Genomic DNA, 22,349 nt, shown 5'->3' on the forward strand with positions numbered 1-22,349 from the left:
TTTATTCATTACCAAGCCCCTTTCTCTCTCCATGTGGCCGGCCACCTCATCCCATTGCTTCTCTCTCTAATTGCCACCTCATCACCACTTAAATGCCTCATAAATACCTTTTCTCTCAAATGTAACTTCAGCTTTTACTCCAGATTTCGAAATCTGAGAATTGGAATTAGGAAATACTCCATATTTTTCTCCCAGCTTCCCGCCTCCCTTATTGAATTTTCCCCCAAAATCTATCCCACTCATCTTTGGGAAGATTTTTGAAGAGAAAACCTGGAGCTGGTCGTGACCTGCAAAGGCTTTTCTCCTTGCCCGAGAAAGCTCCCCAAGTCAAGAGTTTGAGTTGGAAATTATTCACAGTTTTCTCTCCACCTTGAAGATTCTACAAGAGGAGTTGGGGCTTGTGCCCAAGAAGTTGATCGTGGATTGTGGCTGTCCAAGTCATCCAAGAATGCTGTCAAGCACCACCTACTTCCGATCCAACCAACAAAAAAAAATACCACCAGAACGTTGTATTACTCCATTCCTTGGGTGAAGCTCTTTCCCTAACGCTCTTATCTTCCTAGTTTACTTTTCGTTTATGGTTATTAATAGATTCATGAAGATCATGTCAATTACTCGCCGCTAGAACCTAGTAATAGGGAGAGTTGTGTGAGGGATCTTCTTATAGCAACTAATCTTATTGTTAGTATTGGAATTTCTCGTTGAAACCACTCATGTATGCAAAGTAAGATTTAGTTGAATATTTAATGATCTCAACCTCTCGCATGTATTTAGACCTAAGATATTTTATCACTTTAATATTTAACTTATCGTTCAATTCCGCATAAGATCTTGCTTAGAGGCAATTCAATTCCGCATAAGATCTTGCTTATTATTGCCTCTAAATCTAAACGTGTAAATTTCTTTAAGCCAATCACTTTCGCATGAGATTGTTTCACATCAAATGGTTTTTCTCGATCAATATTTATGTTCTTTCCTTATGCATGGATGCATTCTTACAATCTTTTATCAGTAGATATGATAGTTCTTGGTTCCTTTGAAATTCTAGTGGATAAACTATTTTTTTGGCAAAGATTCCAAGTGAAATATCTATTTCTCCATTTGACTTAAATATTTCTATTTCACGTGTCATGTACAACTCTCTTCTAGAGGATGACACACATTTATTTTTCAATGTAGCTTCCCCTAGCATTTGGGTGCGAGTTCTCTATCTTTGAGGTTTCTAATGCTCGATTATATCTTAACCATTCATTTTTTCTCTTAGGAAGGTCATTATATTAAGGATATTGCTAAATCTATTTTTGATATTTTTCTGCTCTTTGTAGTATTTGGAGAGAAAGGAATAATATTTTGCTTTCGAGTACCATCAGGGATGGTAAATCAATCTCCATCAACATTTTATATCATGCTTCTTTTTGGATGGATTCTATTCATGGAAATACTATGAAATAAATTTTAAAGAAGAAAGGAATATAAAATTTCTATAGAAACCATTAGTACCTTTTAGAGCTTTAGTTTGACATTTTAATTTCTGTGTTATAGTTATTTATTTTATTTTCTTTTTAATATCTGAAATTTTATCATTTTGATTTTTTTAATGAGAAGAGGTATTCACTTTTCAATAATAAGTTTTATTCTCATGATTTCTGTGAATTGTCTGCATAACTTTCTGTGAAATATCTGCATAACTTCTGCTAGCTAGAACCCACACTCTCTAGACTTCCTTTCTCTTTTCTTCATTTTTCATTGTCACCTCATTATTTCACGGGATCCCTACATGATGTGAAACTACTAGGAGTTACATTTAGAAATGAGAAAGAAAATTGTTTTATGTTTGCCCTTATAAATTTATTTCAATCATGCAAGAGAGAGTTAAGAATTTGAAAAATTTAACTTGCTTAGGCCAAAGATTAACAATAGAGAATAAACAAGACTATCCTTTCAAAAACCAAGGTAATATTAAATGTAAAGTACAAATAACATAACCCCACACTTAACAATGAGAGGTTCACCTCAAGGCCTTATCACTCAACTACTTGTAGGCTTTAGCGGAGAAATGTGAGCCAAATAATGAAAGATATTACCACTACCAAGATGGAACCGGAGAACTTTGTTGGTGGAGAGGTAGCCGGTGGAGATGGACGTAGTGGGTGGCCGACGAGGCTCCAATCGTTGCTTGAAAATCGTCGGTCGATGATGCTTGCAAGAATCGGGACGACTCGCTCCAAATATTCTTCAACAGTAGTTTCGTCTTCAAATCCCACGTCAAAGCACGGAGGTCTTAGGATGTTGATGCTTCCGTCGGCGTTGAATACAAGACCCCATTCAAGCTCGGGATCCGCCATTCAACATTGAAGAGAATAGGAGAAGTGTCGTCCTCTTCGTCTCTAGGCTTCTCAATGCACGAGAGAAGGAGAAAAAAAGGGGAGGGGCCGGCGGGATTCTCAAGGGGAGAGGGTGAAGCCGGCGGGTGCAAGGGGGAGGGCTAGGGTTTGGAGAAAATAGGTTTAGGAAATTATGGGAGAGATTAGTCAAATCTGAAATTTAATTTCAGTTTTGAGTAATTTAGGAGGGAATTAACTTGAAATTTGAATTTGAAATCAATTGTAATTAAAGCCTTAAATGGGGAATTAATGGGGAGCTTAATAGGGGGAGGCCGGCGGTTTCAAGAGAGGAGAGGGAGGAGTTTTAATAACAAATCCTGAAATAAATTTCAGGATTTGAAATTTGGGAGGGAGTTTTATTTGAAATTAAAATTTTAATTTCAAATTGATGAGGGATTAATGGAGCAATTAAGGTGGGGGGAAGCCTAGTAAGGCCGGCGGCATCAAGAGGGAGGGGGGAGGATGTGGAAGCAAATTACAAACCTTCCAAATTTGCTTGTGTGCATGATGAGGTTTGATTAAGAGATCCACTTTGATTCGAATTTCGAATTGTTTTGAATTTGAAAACTTTCCATATTTGGCTTGACAAATTTGGAAATTTTCTTAACTCAATTAATTTGTATTTTCAAAATTCAAACAAGTGGGGAGTGGGGAAGAAGGCCGGCGGTGGAGGAGGTGGGGTGATTGGCGGTCAAGATGGGTTAGGGTTGGCGGGTTGGAAAAGGGGCGAGGATCGGATGATGGGGATAGACCACGAGTCACGGACTCTTCCAATGACTGGTGGGTATTGCTTTTCGCCCACACCTTGGGCTCTCGTTCTCCTCTCTAACTCTCCACAAGAAGAAGAAGAAGTAAAAGATAACCAAAACAAATTTCATTCAAAATATTCATTAACCATCATACAACACATAAGACCACTATATATAGGCCTCAACTCATAAAAAAAGAAAGTACGAAATTTTCCTCTGGGTTACAATAACAAAGCAACTCCCCACAGGGGTAAAAATGGAAAAACTGCAAATACTAAATAATACATCATGACATCGAAATCAAAAGTAGAGGCGCTGAATCGTGGCCGTCAATCTGCGGTTTCGCCGGCGATAAACATGTCGGTAGCGTCTGTCGATGTCCTCATCACTACATCCAATTCTTATTTTCCTTATTTATCAATCATTTGACTTTTATTATTATTCTATCATTTTTATCCCATGATTTTATATTTTTTATATTAAAAGCTCTCCTAAAATTGTATAAATACTAACCAAATGCTGGAATTAAATTATTTTTAATCCTTGTCATGGTATCAAAGCCTATGTATTTTCTTCTTTGTATTTCTAGTACTGCAGCTTTTATCAGTACATTACTACGATCCTGCGACTTTCATTGCTTCACTATCTTCTTTTCTCTTATTTTTGTTTAATTGCAGCTTTATCATTGCATTGCTACAAACATTATTTAGTGTTTGAGCCTTCGTCACTGCATTACTGCATTGCCTCATCTCTTTCATTTTCTATTTTTTACTATGAATAGAATTGCAATCTCCATCTCCATGGACAATATCAATATCCACATAGGATGCAATCTAAATCCAATAGGAGATTTGCAAAACATCCATTCAATATATTGAGTAAATATACAGAACTATCCAAAGTGGTTGCGATTGGTTCTCAATTTCTTAAATGGAAGAAGAAAATTGGGCTATTTATATGGTAAATAAAGGCAAACAAACTTGCTAGGAGCACCCGAACATCTACACCAGGCACTTATATTCTAGCATTCTCAGTTGAACAATTTGCATATCATCAATGGATTATTAGGGAAAATATTTAAAAAATTATTAAACAAGCTTTGGAATGGATGATATCCATTCATTTGCTTGAGGGGGAGTGTGAAATGTTTTCATGATTTTTGCCAATTGGGTTTCACACTTGCCAAGCATCCGCTTTTTTTCCTTAACTATTCCTCATTAATTCCTCATTAATTCATGGGATCTCTACCGTCTACTCATCCCTATGTTGAATTTTGTAATTATTTTATAATTCTTTGTATGTCTACTCATCAATATTTAGACTATTGTTATTATTTATAATTATTATTCTTTGATTTTATATGTTTTCTATTAGAAGTTCTTCTAGGATTATAGAAATATTGGAATGATTATTTATACTAATTCTCTTTAATTCTTGTCAAATTCAAATATCTATTTGTCATAGTATATACATAGCTAGATTTGTTTGCTGGTCCCTGAAACTGCTGGAGAGGACAAGTTATTTAGGCAATTTACTCCCTATCTTTCATTACCTCATAGTTATTAGCAATTCATTATTTAAGAGGGTTTGGGAGCATTAGACAAGCCCTATGTACGACCTACGTTGTCCTTATCATAATTCATGAATTCAAATTTCATAAGCAATCACCTTTGTCTACTTGTGATCCTGGTTGCAACTGTTGTCTTTTTTTGGGGTATTACATGCTAAATGTTAATTTACTGCCGAAGAAGGTGTTTTGGGTATTGTTTTTAAACGTTGCAAAATGTTTATTATGACAATGGCTGGAGCTTTTTTGTTTTCACATCTTTTCATAAAAGGCATGTATCTCGATAACCTAGGTCTCCCACTTGTCCATACTCCTTTTTTTTTCAAGCGTTGGACATGCTCAGTTGCTGGATTGGATTGAAAATTCACTTGTTTTAAACGGTCTTCCCAGCTTTTGCCACCTTATGGTTTATTATTTATCTATTTTTTAAGTGAAAAGGTGGGAAAAATGAAGTAACGAAAAACGATATATAGACTAGCCAGAAATCACTCCGATTCTAATTTACTGCTGGAGTGGTCTCATGGTTGAGTTTCATATTTATATGGCCATAGACTGTTTTTTTTGGTCATTAATGTGTCAAAATTTCTCCATCATAATTAGTTAAATGCTGTGCAAAAATTTCTTTTGATAAGGCTCTGTGCTTGGTTTGTACTCTCTTACCATTTGTTTAATGTAAATGATGTTGCAGGAATGGCTGTTGCTTATTCTGCCCCTACTAGACACATTTGCCTCAAGGTTGTGGAAAACAATTATTGTGCTTCAAAAAGAGGTATATAAGCTCAGTTTTTTAATCCTCAGATGTGATAGAGATGGTTGCATGGACATTTTGCATGCACAAGTTGGATGTAGAAATAATTTATTAAATGGTCATTAATGTTTAAAGATCATGAATACTAGCTTTGGATGCCTAGTTATAGAATTATTGTTGTAACTTGTAAAGATAAGGTTATAAATTTAAATTAAATCTAATCCTAAGAAACATTAAAGAAATATAAAATTATATTATAGAGTGATTTAGACATGAATTTTGGCTTGATGCCAAACTGGCCTAAATGCATTTATAAGGTTCCCCTTGTTTATAATTCCTCTTAACTTATCTACGTCACTCCTCAAGCTAGTTGAGAAATTGTTATATTGATTCTTGGTTTTGCAAGAGCACCATAACTTGTTTAGAATTCCTTTTAACTTCTCTACGTCACTCCTCAAGCTAGCTGTACACCCAAGCTTGTTTTAGACTTTCAAGACTTGGCCCAAACAAGGATGCTTGATAAACCTTTCTAAGTTTTCCAATATGTTGTTGGTGTATGAAGTAATACATCACCTAAAAATTAAGAATAATACTATCCTTATGCTAGATTATATAAAATATAATGTAAAATATTCTAGAGATTGAGAGAGAAAGATATCACAAAATAGAGAGACCCAAGAAAAGCTTGTTGGATGAGCACCAAGTGTTTTTTATTAACTTTTCCTCTCGAAATTATATTACCATTGAGAACTCTTTGATTCACTATTCCATGCTATTTTTCTACTATTTTTAATTGGTATTTATAATCTTTGAAATGGTTTAGAAATCAACAATCAAAAGCATAAAAAAGTCCCTTCCAAAAATCTCTCTAAAAGGCACCAAATGGCTATTAGTCGCTATAACCAAAATTTGTTGTGATGGATGCCCCGCTGTGCTAGGCCTCATATGCCTCTGGCTAGATATGGGTATGATAGTGGAAAAATTGTAAATAAATTTTCTTTTATGTTAATAACTTAATTAATTATAATATAAATATATTATGTTACATATTAGATTGCATTTAAATGACTTGATTACTTAAAAAGGGAATATAATTTTACCCCAAATTCATTAAAAACAATATAGTTACTTAATTAACTCCTAATTAACCTAATTAAGCATAAATATATAATCTAATGAAATTGCTAGGAAATTTTGGATTATTAAATTTTTTTCAAATACTAAATCAAGATCATGAATATGAATAATTTATGCATACAATCACGGTTGATATAATTAATGAAGTATTTTTCACATTATTAATAAATTAAAAAGCAGTCAAATAATTAGATAATCAAGCAAAGAAAATCACAAAAAAAGTAGTAATTTTTTAATATCTAAAATATATTTTGACTAAATATGCAACAACAAACAACAAGTCTTTATCCCACTAAGTGGGTTCGGCTACATGAATCTTTTTTTTCCGTAGTGTTATGTTAAGAGTCAAATTTTCATCTAAATCTGATAAAGAAAGACATTTTTAATATTTTCTAACCAAGTCTTTTTAGGTCTACCTCTACCTTTCTTAACATAAGTCAAATCAAATGCATCTACTTTCCTAATTGGGTCATCGGAAGGCCACCGTTTTATGTGACCAAACCATCTAAGGCGACTCTCTCTAATCCTATCTTTCATTGGAGCTACTCCAACATTTTCACATATATTCTCATTTCATATCCTATCTCTATCCCTCCACTAGATCGCCCAAAGTCACAATCCCCCACTAGATCTATTATTACTAAAATTACACTCCATATATTCAGTTTTAGATCTACTCAAACAAAAGCCTTTAGACTCTAAGGTTGACCTCCATAAATCAAGTTTACCTTCAACTCCATCTCTAGTCTTATCAATAAGAAAAATATCATTAGCAAAAAGCATACACCAGGGTACAACCTCTTGCAATTGTCTAGTGAGAACATCCATGACTAAAGCAAAAAGATATGGGCTTAAGGCTGATCCTTGATTTAATCCAACTGAAAGAGGAAAATACTTGGTCAAACCACCTTGCGTTTGAACACAAGTAACAGCTCCTGCATACATATCCTTAATGATTTGAATATAAGCATTATTAAACCCTTTCTTATGTAGAACTCTCCATAGCACTTCTCTTGGAACTTTATCATATGCTTTCTCTAAATCAATAAAAATCATATGTAGACCCTCCTTATTCTCTCTATACTTCTTCATCAAACCTCTCAATAAATTTAGACTAAATATAACAAAGCATAATTTATTTTAACTTTTTTTAATCTTCTCTTAATAATTGATAAATCTTATCCAGTCAGTTTACATTTGAGAACCTAAATCTCGAATTAACACATTGCATTGAGCTTGTTGATTTCATGCCCTTGTGCTCATCTTCAAGTTATAAGTGCACCAATGGAATAGGTCAACATCGCTATAGTTTCTACTAATAGAATTGCTTGAGACAAATGCTTGAGGACTATTTGGTTGTTGAAAAAGGGAAGTAGAGTCAAAGGAATATAGTGTGTATTTGAAATATTTATAAGTATTTGTTTGAGAGTAAAACACATGCATATCATCTTTTTGTGTTTGCTGGATGTAAAATAAGTGTAAAACTTGGCGGTGGTGGTTAACGGTAGCTGCTTATGGCAGCGATGGCGGTGGCGGGTAGTGGTAGTTGGTGCCGCCATCGGCGAGCAGCAGTTGGTGGCTAGAGGTGGGTGATGGATGTCAGCTATGGCGTGTAGTGGTTGACAGGGGCGAGGGGTGACGATAGCATTAGCGAAGCTTCACTTTTTCGATGTATTTGGAGTTCTACGAAAATCAGCGGAATTTTAAATGCATTGAAAATGAACTAAATGTTGAATTCTAAATACTTCAAAATTTTACATTTCATTCTTTTTTTATCCAAACCAACCATTGATTTTTAAAATTCATGCATTTAATAAACTTTATAGCCAAAATTCAACAATCCAACAGTCCCTTAGCAAATTATTAGATTACTTGACATAAAATTTGTTAACATCCAAACTTATGGTGTCAACACAACATGGCCTACACAACTTAACATAAATTTGTTACGGATTGATCTTTAAACTAAGGTCATGCCAGGTTCTTTATTGATTGATTTTTATTAAATTCATAATTATTGAACTATTTTCAACGCTAAAAACTATGAATGATGGAATGATATCTATATCTCAGGTTTACCTGAAACTATACGTTGCCTGTTTGCTTCTATGGTGTTTTTAAAGCATTTTTTGAGCTTTGCAGAATAACATTTAAATTGGTGTTTTTTTTTTCATTTTATTCAATTCATGCCCTTTTGCTAAAAAATTGCATATCTATTACTTTTAAGAATATTTGGCTTTTATCATTTTATGTACTTCAAAAGTTAGTTTGCTATCTATTTGTATGTTTTATCTCTGTTTTGTTACTAAATTATTCAGTGCTATTAAATTAAATTTTTTGTAATTATTTTTAATTAATTGACACTTTTGATTTTTTTAAATATTCGTGGAAAAAAGTATATCAGTTTTTATATTTTTTTTAAATATTCATGGAAAAAGTAAATCAGCCTTGTGTAGCTTTCGAAAACCCATTTATACCTCCTCAACATTCTTTATTTAGTTTCAACATTGTTAAAGTCAAAAAATTGGAGTGGGAAAATGCTTAATTTTATTGCACAAATTTGCCCCTATTTATTGATCTATACAAGATATCTTAATAAAGAAACAAATAATTACAGAATCATGCATAAGTTCTCTAATATAATCCTTACTAAATCAGCCACCTAAATTTGGAAGGAGATCAACATGATCCAGGTGAGCCTCCCACAGCCGTGGGATCAAAAAGCCAAGGGATGGCTAGGATTTAATAGGTGAGCCTCCCACGGATTCTCATCCTAGCTATGGATCAAAATGTAAAGGGACGGCAGGGTTTAACTCACATTGTTCCGCATTATGTTTTTCTTAGTTTTATTTTGAATGTCTCTTTTAACAGCATATTCTTAAAATTTATTTTGTCCGGACAGCATACCGAGCATTAACCGCTATCGGTACCGAGCGCAGTACCGAGTGCCCAATGATGTGGCGCTTTTTTATTGGTCTCTGGACACGTTCGGTGTCCAGATGCAATAATCACTCATTATATTGATCCTTGTGTCTTAGATCATCCTCCTCTTATGGTGCAGGTGGTATCCGCTGCTTATTTATTCTCAATGTTGTCTTTGCTGTAATATTCGGTCTTCTTTCCCTATTTCTTGGCTCAAGTCTTCTCACTCTGGGAAGTAGCTGCTCCATCCCACTCTTCTGGTGCTATGAGATTACTGCCTGGGGACTGGTAACATTGTATGGTGGCACTGCTTTCTTTCTTAAGAGAAAAGCTGCCACCGTCCTCGATGAGGGCGGCAACTATGGCGGTCGGAATCTCGGTCTGGAAATGCTGGAATCATCGATAGAAGTTACCCCCGAAGTCCAGAGGCGAGTCAACGAAGGTTTTAGGACATGGATGGGCTCTTCCCTGCTCTCATCTGATGATGAAGATGATGAGACTGATTACAGTAATCTGGAGACCGCTCAGCCCATTGTCATGAATTCTAGCAGACAAAGAGGCTGATAGGCCTTCTATTAAACCTGTACATCACCAACTCTTCTACTTACCATTCTTTAGTGCTCATCTAGATGCAAAGTGTGATTCCAGTGATTCTAACCAAGGAAAAAAAAAAGGAAAAAAGAAAAAAAGAGATCATGAGCTGAATCTTCCACTACCACTTGCCAGTGTAAAAAAGAAACAAGATGCTGTTTTATAATTGAGAAAAATGAGTTTTTGATTTTTCCTGATTCTGTCATAAGTTTGTGTTGCCAAGTTCTTGTGTTCAAAATTTAGTATTCCTTTTTTTTTTAAATGTGAAGGTACCATCCGCTGTCACATCTGGCTTCGCTGAGCGCGCTTGGCGGTCTGTAAATCTGGCCGACCTATCGGGTCACCCATGTCACTGTACCAGCAGCTGGCGTTTTGGGGCTAAACATTGGTGGGTAAAAAAAAAAATTAGTATGCTTGATTAAATACTTAGGCTTTTTTTTAAGGACATCTTCTTTAGTGCTTTTTATAACTTTTTATTTTTTCAGTAAAATTTTTTTAAATATAAAAAAATAACGGTCAAAAGGTGTTTAAAACAAAGCCTTACTTAAATAACATAAGTTGCTTGGAATTATCAATTATAATAATATATTTTTTTTACATTTCAAGCAAGTGTCTTTCAAATAACTTGTAATTAAATGTATAGATTATTGATGATATCTTATATATGCTGATAAATTTGATTGATGAAATACACGTGCAAAATTAGAATTTTAAATGACATGCCATATATTGTTTTTTGATTCCCTATTTTTTTACATATCAGTTAAAGAAGTATTGAAGTTTATGAAACCGGATCAATATACATTTTTTATAGGGAGATTTACATACATATCACTCAATATTATTCTATTTATATATTTAACACCTATAATTTTAATATTACATACATACCACCAATAGTTCATTTTTATATCAAATATGAGTGGTAGAAATGAAATATAGGAATGGCAGGAAGGAAATATGAGTGACATATTTGATATTAAAATAATATAAGGTGGTATGTATGTAATATTAAAGTTTTCGGTGTTAGATATGTTAATAGGATGTTATAAAGTAGTATGTATGTAAATTTCCCTTTTTTATATTGTAGATCACAAAGAATATTGTAATCTTGAGTACAAAGTTCATAAAAAACACTTAATAAAAAAAATATTTATTCTCCTCATATATATATATATATTCACTTGTACTTGTCCTTGAATGTGTATGGGTTTGCACTTCTATAATCCTGTTGAAGTTAATTTATAACAATTATTGAGAATAAGAGATATATTAAATTCATATTGATAAAATTATTTAGAATTATCGCATTTGCTTAATAACATAGTCTACAACTTATGTATCTATAGTTTAAAATTTTATTTTGTTTTACTTCATTTGTAATTTCATAATCATATATTTAACTTTTGTTAGTGCATTCAATGTATGGGATTCAAATTATAGACTGAAATTTGATTTAGAGATGGAGCATCTAAGTAGGCCTATCAAATTTCAAACTCTTGCTCATAGTTATGATTTTTTTTTAAAAAAAAAAAAAAAGTTATGGTTTTTTTAACCTCCTATTAAAAAAAATGCATATAAAACAAAATTATAGCTTTTCTAAAATTCTACGGGAATATATAATTTCTTAGGCATGGATGAAGGTTGAAAAATTTTTCGGAATTTTTTTGAGGTTTTTATAAAAAAGTTTAGAGATTTTTATTAAAATTTTTTAAAATCATCTTTAATAAAACAATAAAAAAAAATTATAAGAAAATAGACACTCATGATTGGGCATAGGGGCCATTTTAGAGCTGAACACATCTCTCATTTTTTGAGCTTTTGAGACACTTGAGCTTCGTTTGGGGCAGCTTTTTTCATGCTTCTAAAAAACAATGTTTTAATAATTTTTTTTTTCAACTAAACTATTTTGTACTAAAAATCTACTTCATAAAGCAATATAAAAACTACCCAAACAAAACCTTAAATTCGACTGTTCGTACTTTTTCGAGTCTCATTGGAGACTTTATTACTAATTTTGAGGAGAAAAAAAAAAAGAATTTGGCACAAAATATAAGTAAACTTTAGCCAAAAAGCACATCTACGACTACTACATATTTAGCAACAATTAAGGAGGAATAACTAGTCAATAACTCTACAGTAGGCGTCTAAGGAGCAATCACAGCTTGAAATTTCCTTTGGATTGTAATTCGCAAGTCCCGAAATTTTCAAAACCTAGAATGGAATTGGAAGTCTGAAAATAGGGGCAATTTATGGGGAAATTATTGGGTCTAGACAACTGACGATGTCCGGAGCCCAATGAAAATGCGCCACATCACCCCCCCTACTCGGTACTGAGCTTTGTATGAGCTTGGTACTCCACATTACCGAGCAATATTGAGTACGGTACTGCTCAGTAATGAGCTCAAGTACTGCTCCGTACTGTGAAGTACCAAACTCAATACTTCACAGTACCGAGTTCAGTATTACTTGGTACTGTGAAGTACCGAACGGTAACCTGTGTCCGGTATCCGAACACCATAATCTCTCCAATTTATGGGACCTAAAATTTTCAATTGCTCAATTACAATCACTCTATCAATCAACCTTTTCATTTACAGAAAGAACCCGAGTGAAAAAGAAAAAGAAACAAAAAAAGAGCAAACAACTAGCCTGAGACCAAAAAAATATACATTTATTCTTGATAATGAACCGAAGAAGTGGCAAAATATAAGTACAGTATTATCCAAAAAGAATTCCATAACTACTTGGACTGCAAAACCAGTTTCCATCTTCACAAAAAAAGGAAACAAAGAGCACAGACCAGGTTACAGAGTATGTAAAATAACACTAATCAATCAGATACTGTGTTAGTAATACAGTGGATGATAACATTTACTAACCAATTTTCTTGCTCAATCTGACTTCTTGACAAGCATTGCAGTCCTGTACTCTGCATCTGAATTGATGAAGCTCCACCATAGGTGGGTGAGAGGAATGATAGTTGCATGCCACAGCGCATGAGCATCGACGTAGCCGTTGTAAGGAGGGAAGTCATTGATTTTGAGGAGCATGGAAAGTGCGCCTCCGAACACGACGGTCCACAACTTGAATCGGTGAGGATGATGCTTCATTCCAACCCAGATTGCCCACACTAGCAGTTGAATGATTCCCATAACAACACAAACTTTCATATTCCACCCTGCAAAGATCATATGAGAAATAATTGGATGAAAAAAAGATTCAATTTCAAAGTAGCCTCAGACTATTAGTATGTGATGATTTAAATAATATGATGATTTGATTCTCACACCTTTTTCATTGTGATTATGAAACCATCTTAGTTGAGAGATAGATAGTGAGATGTTTGTGGATTTTACAGCCAGTATACATTTTCACTTCGAACTAAGGGGCTGTTTGGTATCGGATTTATCGTGGGATTTAAGTCGGATTTACGCTAAATCCAGCCAAACGGTTCTTTTTGCGCGCGTTAAATCCCAGGATTCCGTAAATCCTGGATTTATGGATTTACGGCTTAAATCCCGGATTTACTAAATCCCTCGGTTCGGCGGATAAATAATAATTAATTAGTAATTTATACTTAACATGCTATTAAATTCATAACGCATTAATTTTTATTTTTAATTATAAATTTATTTTTTAATTTATAATTATATTCTTCATATTTAAATCTCTAACTGTCATAAATCTTGAAATATGTTACCAAACAATTTCTCAGGATTTAACATTTGGCATACCAAAAAGTTTTGAGGATTTAACACATTTTGGATTTATTAAATTCGGATTTACAGGATTTACTAAATCCCACTTGTTGCCAAACAGTCCCTAATAATGGAATCTACTAAAGCTATCATTTTCCAAAAATGTGCTTTCTAACTTCAAGCAACTAACTGGGACCTCAAAGAAAATTTGAAAGATGGTTTAAGTTATGAATGCAATTTGATTATACTAGAAAGATCCTTACCGTAGTCAAGTTCATAGAAGTTAAGATACAAGATGTGTGTTGTCACAAAGCCCAAAATAGGGGTTGCGAACATAACTCTAGTTGCCTCGTCCTTAACATCAAAGGTCCGCAGCAAGGATAGCATCAACGAATACCCAAGTAAAGCCACTGCTGATGAGTAGTCCAACTTTTCTGTCAATTCGAAGTCCCTGAAAAACGTATTAATTGTCATTATGGAAAGGGGAATAGACAATATTCAGCGTTGTGATTAAGAGTAATTGCTTACCTTGTATGGAATATGGTACTCCAAAACCAGGCATTCATTGATAAGAAACCATAGATATGCCACAAACCAGTGTATTCATAGTAAGTTCTTTTACTGTTAGGCCTAAAAGGAAGCTTGTAATTTACTAAGATAAAAAATGAGAGCCATCCAACGAAATGTATAATCAGACCGACCGCAGATAAGGCAGCTAAAGCAGGTTCCTGAATGGAAAAAAAAAAATTGTTGAAGGAGCAAAATTTTTAATTTAGATATGCACACTGGGGTAGAGAAATCCAACTGAAAAAAAAAAAGACTATACACCATGATCAACATGAAGATGCAGAAAAGAAATCAATAATAACTCTTACATCATTAGATTACATTACAAAATTTACTAGTAAATGATGACATGACAGACCTGAAAGACATAGATGCGCTTGAAGGGCCATTTTCCATGGTACTTGACTGGACTGAGACCAAGTGCCTCTCTTTCATTTTCTCTTTGCATCATACAGTGATAGCAACAGTCACTTCTGCAGTTTAATTGCTTCCATTGCAAGTAAAGTGGTTCTTGCATGTACCATGTATTATTATTAGCAGCCCAATCACTAGTTGAAAACAAACAGTGTGTGATAGAAATGTCTCCTACACTTCCTGTCTTCTCGCATTGTTCAACACAAGTTCTGAAGTTACAAAAAAAGCATATCAATATAAGGATTTTGATTTGTAAAATAAGATCCAGAACAGTATCACAAACATGAAGCACAATATTTCTTAAAAGCTAAAACAAATTTGATTACCTTAAGGGGAAATATAATAAATTGCTAAAAGAAATCATCTAAAGAGTTCTTATGTAACTCAAGACCATTTCTAGAAACAAAAACATAGAAAAATAATGCAACATGCAAAATTAGGAAGAAACTTGATAGACCATCATAAAAATTCTAAACATATATAGTTTTCCATCATGCTCCAGCATTCCAGTGTTTGAGATAGAAAACTTCGGAAGTGAGCATGTACGAAGGGTTGTGATTAAGATATGTGCAGCCTAATCTCATATAAGAAATTCAACATTAATCGGCTGGAACTAACACCTTCATGCTTCAAGTGGTATTATACTTCGGAGGACTTTTATTGACAGAACTGATATCCTGAAATTTTACTAGTTGTGCTAATCTTAAAGAGCATGGTAAGTTTCAATGTGTAAGCTGACCACTGAACTCATTAGCAATTAGATATTACTTCTAAAAAGTAAGGCCACTGCTAATGTGCTCTACCATCCCATCACGCCAGGTGACATGCCTGTGGGATGCAGTTACAGGTAGGATTGGTTTGGTATTTTGCCTATTCAATTTAATCATAGGGCTACTCTACTTTTAGTTCTAAAAAGGCTACACATTGAATTTATATCCCATTAGACTACGTAATTTCTAGAATGTCAGTTAGACTTTTAACACCCTAATCCATTTTAACCTTAAAGTTTATATGCTTTCACCCTGGTTGTTCTTTCTCCTTTTGACTTTGTTGACAGGGCTGGCTTCTTTCTTTGGATTACTCCGAGTGGTGCTCTTTTTATGGATGGGCTGTTTTGGTGGTACTGCCAACTCGATTTTGCTCGGTTTGGTGAGCTCAGGCTCAAGTGTTTTGGTTAGTTCCCTGTTATGTTGCTGCGGTGGAATTGGTTTGGTACTACCTGCAGCACCTCGGACGGCCATGATTTGGTTTGCAACCTTGGTGGTTGTTTCTCTTTCAGATTTGTTGGACTTTGAATTTTAGGATCTGATGTATTTGGAACCTCTGTTGTTAACTTCATTACCTCTTTGGATGGCCCAAGCCTAACTTGGTGGTAGTCTGAGTCCAGTTGCTCATGAGGATATAATTTTCTTTGTTTTGTTCAGGTTGTTTTGGCCCTGGCGCTTATTGTTTTTTCCTCTGGTTGTAATCTTGTTCTATGTGGCCAACTTTTGGGCTTGTATTGTAATGCTCTTTTTATCTAATGAAATTTTCTTTTGCACCCCCCCCCCCCCCCAAAAAAAAGCTTTCCATCAAGAGCCAGTTTTTCTTGTCTGCACAAATTTTGCCAAAAAAGTGCCATTAGACCTTGATCAACAGTTTCGAAAACCATAAAATATTATGCGAAACTGATAAAAACTGCCATAATCAGGACGTGTACACTAACGTATGTTGGAAATCTTCATCAAAGTTAATTATTACCAGTCAGAATGTCAAGTTATCCTGATAAGGCCTTACCTCAAAAGCTTTGGGGCGTGTTATTCTTCCATCTTCATTATTGTTCAGCACTGCACTTGGTGTTAAATCAAATTTAGCCAAACATTTTTTTATCTTTATCATATGTTTCATTATCCCATTTGGTTATTTTAATAATTCATTTCAAACGTATACTTCCTGTACTGGGAGTATTTTGGCTAAAAATCCACCTATCAAGTAAGGCACGTTTATGTTTGCATGCCATCACATCTTCCTCATATTTTCTCTTGGGACAAACCTGACAGAATCATGTATTGAACAAAGTGTAGGATTTGAATATGACTACAATGATGAAATGTTGACCACAAAAGAAGAAATGTGATGATTTCTAAAAAGTAAAATCCTAAAATAGTACCCTGGCTATTAGTAAATGTCTAATTTAACTCCAGACTTTCATAATGACCCAATATAATCCCCAAACTATTAGAAAATATTCCAATTTGTACCAAATGTCAAATATCATATTAAAATAAATACAAAAATCACAATGGAAATAGACCAACTAAATAACAATAATGAATAATTAATAAATGTGGTTAACTTTCATTATGATTTATGTATTTATTTTAACTTAACGAATGAAAAAAAATATATTAAAAATATATATAATCTCACATAAATCATAATACCTAAAATGCTCTCATATTTAACTGTCGGGGTTAACTTTAACTATTAATTTTGGTATTGGGATCAAATTGAAATATTTTCTATTAGTTGGGGGACTATATTGGGTCATTATAAGACTCTAAGACTCAATTGGACATTTAGTAACAGGTAAGGGACTAGTTTGAGCTGTTACTTATTTTCTAAACATGAAAATTTGCTTAATTTGAACAATTGTAGCTGCTTTGGAAACTGAACGTTGATTCAATTTATTATAGGCAAATAACGAGCTTAGTTGCAAAAAACTTTGTACCAGCAAAACTTGGCTAATACTTAAAAATACCATCCAATGCCTAACCTCCAACGTTGCAGGATTCACAGCTGTAATAATTTAACTGCGACCGCCTAAATGGTCATCCAAAATGGTGGGAATGTGCAAACGAAGTACAAAAGTGAAAAATTCTTTATTCTTCAAGAGACAATTTTTTTAAATTGTACTGAGATATTTATATTGCTTTGGAGACTGCATATTTTTTATATTTTTTTTTTCCGCAGCACACGGGATCATTTCTCTAAGCCGAATAATAAAAAAAGAATATAACAAATAATTCGCATCAATCCAATGCAAAACCTCAAAAGATGGCAGTCACATAATTATAGTTTAAAATATAGCAGAATCAGCCATTTGAGTAGGGCTGCAAACGAACCGAGCCGAGCCGAGTATGTGAGTGTTCATGTTTGAGTTCGTTTATCATTAGTTTGTTCAAGTTTAGTTCGTGTTTGATTCGAGCTTTATTGCTTGTGTTCATATTTGGTTCGTTTAATTCAAGGATGTTCATGTTTGGTTCATATTTGGTTCATGTTCGATTCGTTTAATGCTTATCGAGCTTTAAACAAACAAGCCTTAACGAGCTATGTTTATGAACATATTTAACAAACAATCTATTGAACAAATAAACATTAAATTTGTTCTGAACATCTTAAACAAACAATCTAGCAAACATGGACAAATATAAAATGTCTTTTGTTCAGAAAATTAGATTTATAATAAAAGCAATTGTCTATTTAAAATGAAAATATGATTAATCTATATGAATATATTCTTAAATGAAGCTTACCTATTGCATTTCTCTCCATTCGAGCTTTTATCGAGCTTTTTATTGAGCTTAATGTCGAGCTTGTTCACGAACTTCAAATGATATTTTTTTTTTTTGAGAAATTAAGGAATTCTAAAGAAATAACTAACATTTGGCATTAAAAACCAGAATATCAAAAATGATATCAATAGTTTTAAGTACATTAGAACTTATGACTCATTAGAATAAAAAAGGAAGGGCTTATACACAGGGAATGCTATCACTTTTGCAGGGTGAGACGGGATTGATGTACAAAACTAATTATTGCCAGTTAGAAAAGCTACTTCATAATTCAAGCCCGTGATTTGCATGCCACAATGGATGCAAACAAAGAATCCAGCACTTCTTTCCCTCTCTAAAAAGAACAAAAACAATTTGACTCTAAAATATCGGTCAATTGAGATGAAACTTGGTTCAAAAAGAGTAAACCATCATCTTCATATGTAATTGATGCTTGGTACATAATTTGTATCAGATCTAACTACCATTCTGAATCAATCTTTAAAAAACAATCATTCTATTTTACAATCAAGGTGAAATGGTGATCATTCTATTGCCATGCAGCATGGAAGAAGATATAGAAAACGGATATGATACTCAGGTACATTGCGTTGGATCAAACTTAAAAAAATATAGAACATGACACACAAAGCCCACATGATCATTATGTATGTATGTTTAATCACATAATGACAATGACATATATATGGGATAGACTTTTCTAATCCTAGGAGAATCATCATTCTATTATTAAAAATATATATTATCATCTTCAAATGTAAGATTATAATAATCTATTTTCTTTGAAATCTTTAAAAATAGCGGCATAGACAATTTCATGAGTTTTCAAGATCATTTGATCAACAATCAAATATACCAAAATTTCACAATGGATGATTCAAATTATATGATAAAAAAATTGAAATTAAAAAATGTATGAGTATTTCAAATGGCTTGGAATCAATGGATTGTTGAAAAAATCTCATATGAGAAAAAGATAAAAAAGGTCCACTGACTATTAGAAGAGGGAGGGGTGGGGGTTATTTTAGTCTCAAAATATATAAAAGATCCGATTTAGCCATTTAACTCCTTAATTACAAGCTAAAATGTTCTCACATTAGAAGTAATAGAATTAAAGTAAAAATCAAAATGAAAATTAAAGTTAATAGAATGTGTTAAAAATAAAAGCATTTTAGGAATATACAGCTTCTTGAAATTTTATAAAATATAATTTCCTATTTACATTGTTTCTTTGTGTACAACAACTGACTTTATGTATAGCCTGAGTGTATTAAGATCATATATTTCAAAATTTTAAAATTTTAATATTCCGAAAAAAAAAACGTCAATGCATTTTGTTAAAATAAATCAACATAAGAAAATGCAACAAAAATTATTTTTAATGGCAAAGTCATCTACCGTACATAAGGAAACAAGGTAAGAAGGAAATTAGATTTTATAAAATTTTAAGAAAATATATATTCCTGAATTATCCATATTTTTAACACAGTTTGTTAACTTTAACATCAAAAAATTTATTTTTTTTTACGACAGAACTAATTTTGGCTCCTATTTAATAAGTTTAGGGACTAAATCAAATATTTTATATTATAATCTGGGATTAAAATAGTCCTCGCAAATAGTAGAGTGCACAATTTTGGTCATTTTCTTACATCTATTGGATGACTTTAATTGGTCAAATATATGAAAAAGCTAGACTTTTGAAAAAGATTTTATATGTTGTATGATTATCTTCAAATCTTTCATATATTTGATGATTAAATCATAAAAACTGACAAAATTTGATCTACATCTAATTCTTAAAAGCAATGGATGCATACAAAAAATTTGAAAGAAGATTGGCCATCCCCCTCCTATGAGGATAAAAATCCATTTCTCTCATGCTCTCTCTCTCTCTCTCTCTCTCTCTCTCTATATATATATATATATATATAGTGAGAGAGTTTTGGGTGCGCATTTCAGCCTTTCAGGTCAAATTTTCAAAAGGTAGATTAGATTGAAGATAATACCTAAATATTTCACCCTTATTTTGTCATGACTTTATGATATGATTTCATAATTCCAGTAAACGTAAACTGCTATAATTGATTATTCCTTCAAATGACGAGAGAGAACTTTTGATCAAGGCTAATTATTACAAGCTAAGTGCTTAGAATATAATAGTATCAAATTAATTTATTGATTTGAAATTATCACTTGATATTTAAAGTAGATGGCGAGAAGAATGATGATTAATCCGATCAAGATCCCACAATTTTTTCATCCCAGGTTTTTATAGTCCTTATTCTACCTAGCCAGAGGAGATAGTTGACCTAACCTAATCGAAGGATCTTTGTCGATAGCTATGGGTTGCTTCATCTAAGAGACTCATATAGATCTAGGATGGATTTTCGTCTGAATGAAAAAAATTAAGTTTACCTTAACTAATATAGAATTTTATGCTCTATCAAATGTATCATATAACTTATTACTCAACGGATTTTAGCCATTGGAGAACTTACAGGATTTGTTCGTGACTATAATTTAATTGACATTGTAACATGTACTACTGGTCTACATAGGACTGGTCAACAACATCATATGTATATGCCATAGTTTATATTCTTCAAAAAGAAAGGAAGAAGCATCTGCAGGTTTCTTACAAAAGGTACAAGTAGTCTATACAACAATTGTAATGGTTGCTGGAGAATGGAGATTAACTTTCAAATCTCTAAATAATTATTAGCTCACTCAAAGTTATGTCAAGGCACACCTTCAAAAAATATAATTTCCATGTAAGAAAAAGATAGAATCCAGATTGTTTCCTTTGACATGTGCAATTCCTTTTGAGTTTTGAAATGGGGGTTTCCGATTAACAATTACTCTACTTCGCATGGACACCTCATTCAAAGCAAAAAAGCCGCTACAGTAAACTCCAAAGTAAAGCCACCCTAAAATCATTTGATTCGGCAAATGTCATCACTGGAAAGTGATGCCCACTAATCTGAACTCTTAGATGAAATGATCACCCACTCAACAACCATTAATTAAGTAATAAGATAATGGCGGCCTTTTGCCCATAGTAGAAAAGTATAAAAAACAAGAATTCCTCCGTAGTTAACAAAGATTGGCATCTTTGGCAAAAATACCAACATCCTTTTACACGATTGATTTCAAAATTGGGCACTACACTCCGTATTCGATTTTAAAAGTTATTCCTGAAATTTTATCATTAGTGGATAATTTCAATTCCCTTTTTTTCTCTCCTATTGACAACAAAAGCATACTCTTTCTCATCAACTCTTTCAATCCACCCTAAATCCGACAGAGTCCGCCTAGAAATCCCATAGTCGAGTGGAACAGATCAGCTCATATGAATTAAGTTTCCCAGTTATAAACGGAACGCAACCCTAAATGACCAAAATATCGCCGAAGTACTTTTTTTACCAGATTAGACGAAGTGACAGGTTAACGTACCGATAAGTCGGGTCGGCATCCCCGGCGCTAGCATGGAGGCCTCCGACGAAGAATCCGAGCAAAAGAAAGAGAGAAAACCACCGGCCGCTCGCCATCTCGAACGAGACAAAGAGAAAGATAATAGAAAATGATCAAAATTGAGATCAATGAACGATCAAGAACTGGCCGAAGAAAATCCTTTAATTTGAACCACAAGAAAATAACATCTAAAAGCTAAGAAGATCTGCGATTAACGAAGATCATCATGTGAAGCTAGGGTTTAAAAGAGTCTAAATTGAGTATCACACTAATACAGTTAATCATGTTTAATTTTTATTAAGCTTGAGTTTGTTTCCTTAAAAATTTATAACCTCTGCTCGTGCAATCAAGCTCATAAAGATTTCTTAATTTTAGATTAAAATTTTAAATTTTTTATTTTAATATAGAATTAATTTATAAAGTTAATATATATTATACAATACTATTTTAAATAATTTAAAATATTTTTTTAAAAAAATTGAGCAACTTAACGAGCTTACGAGCTAGGTGAGATTGAACTCGAGCTTATTTAATATAGGGG

The 22,349-nt window shown here is 33.2% G+C and overlaps 2 protein-coding genes across 2 annotated transcripts in view; one reads left to right on the plus strand and one right to left on the minus strand.

Moving 5' to 3' along the window:
* The window catches only part of LOC110113869, a 21,788-nt gene extending 11,498 nt beyond the window's left edge, over window positions 1-10,290 (plus strand). Inside the window, exons 2-3 of the mRNA XM_020846578.2 lie at window positions 5,389-5,469; window positions 9,647-10,290. Of these exons, the coding sequence (XP_020702237.1) occupies window positions 5,389-5,469; window positions 9,647-10,071 (506 nt within the window). The 3' untranslated portion in view covers window positions 10,072-10,290. The remainder of the gene's footprint in view (window positions 1-5,388; window positions 5,470-9,646) is intronic.
* A 2,461-nt stretch (window positions 10,291-12,751) lies between these two features.
* LOC110113871 (post-GPI attachment to proteins factor 3) lies at window positions 12,752-22,050 on the minus strand. Its single transcript, XM_020846580.2, has 5 exons — window positions 21,791-22,050; window positions 14,725-14,989; window positions 14,328-14,527; window positions 14,063-14,250; window positions 12,752-13,279 (listed from the first exon to the last, which is right to left on the minus strand). Exons 1-5 carry the CDS (start codon window positions 21,883-21,885, stop codon window positions 12,993-12,995), a joined length of 1,035 nt encoding a protein of 344 aa, XP_020702239.1. The 5' UTR covers window positions 21,886-22,050; the 3' UTR covers window positions 12,752-12,992.
* Between the last annotated feature and the right edge of the window lie 299 nt (window positions 22,051-22,349).

Source organism: Dendrobium catenatum, unplaced genomic scaffold (assembly GCF_001605985.2).
Source record: "Dendrobium catenatum unplaced genomic scaffold, ASM160598v2 fragScaff_scaffold_370, whole genome shotgun sequence".
Classification (NCBI taxonomy): domain Eukaryota; kingdom Viridiplantae; phylum Streptophyta; class Magnoliopsida; order Asparagales; family Orchidaceae; genus Dendrobium; species Dendrobium catenatum.

Coding starts and splice junctions, on each gene's coding strand:
- LOC110113871 (XM_020846580.2), bottom strand. CDS start 21,885: ATGGCGAGCGGCCGGTGGTTTTCTCTCTTTCTTTTGCTCGGATTCTTC. Junction 14,990..21,790: donor GATGCCGACCCGACTTATCG/GTACGTTAACCT, acceptor TTGTAACTTCAG/AACTTGTGTTGAACAATGCG. Junction 13,280..14,062: donor CTTCTATGAACTTGACTACG/GTAAGGATCTTT, acceptor TGATCTTTGCAG/GGTGGAATATGAAAGTTTGT.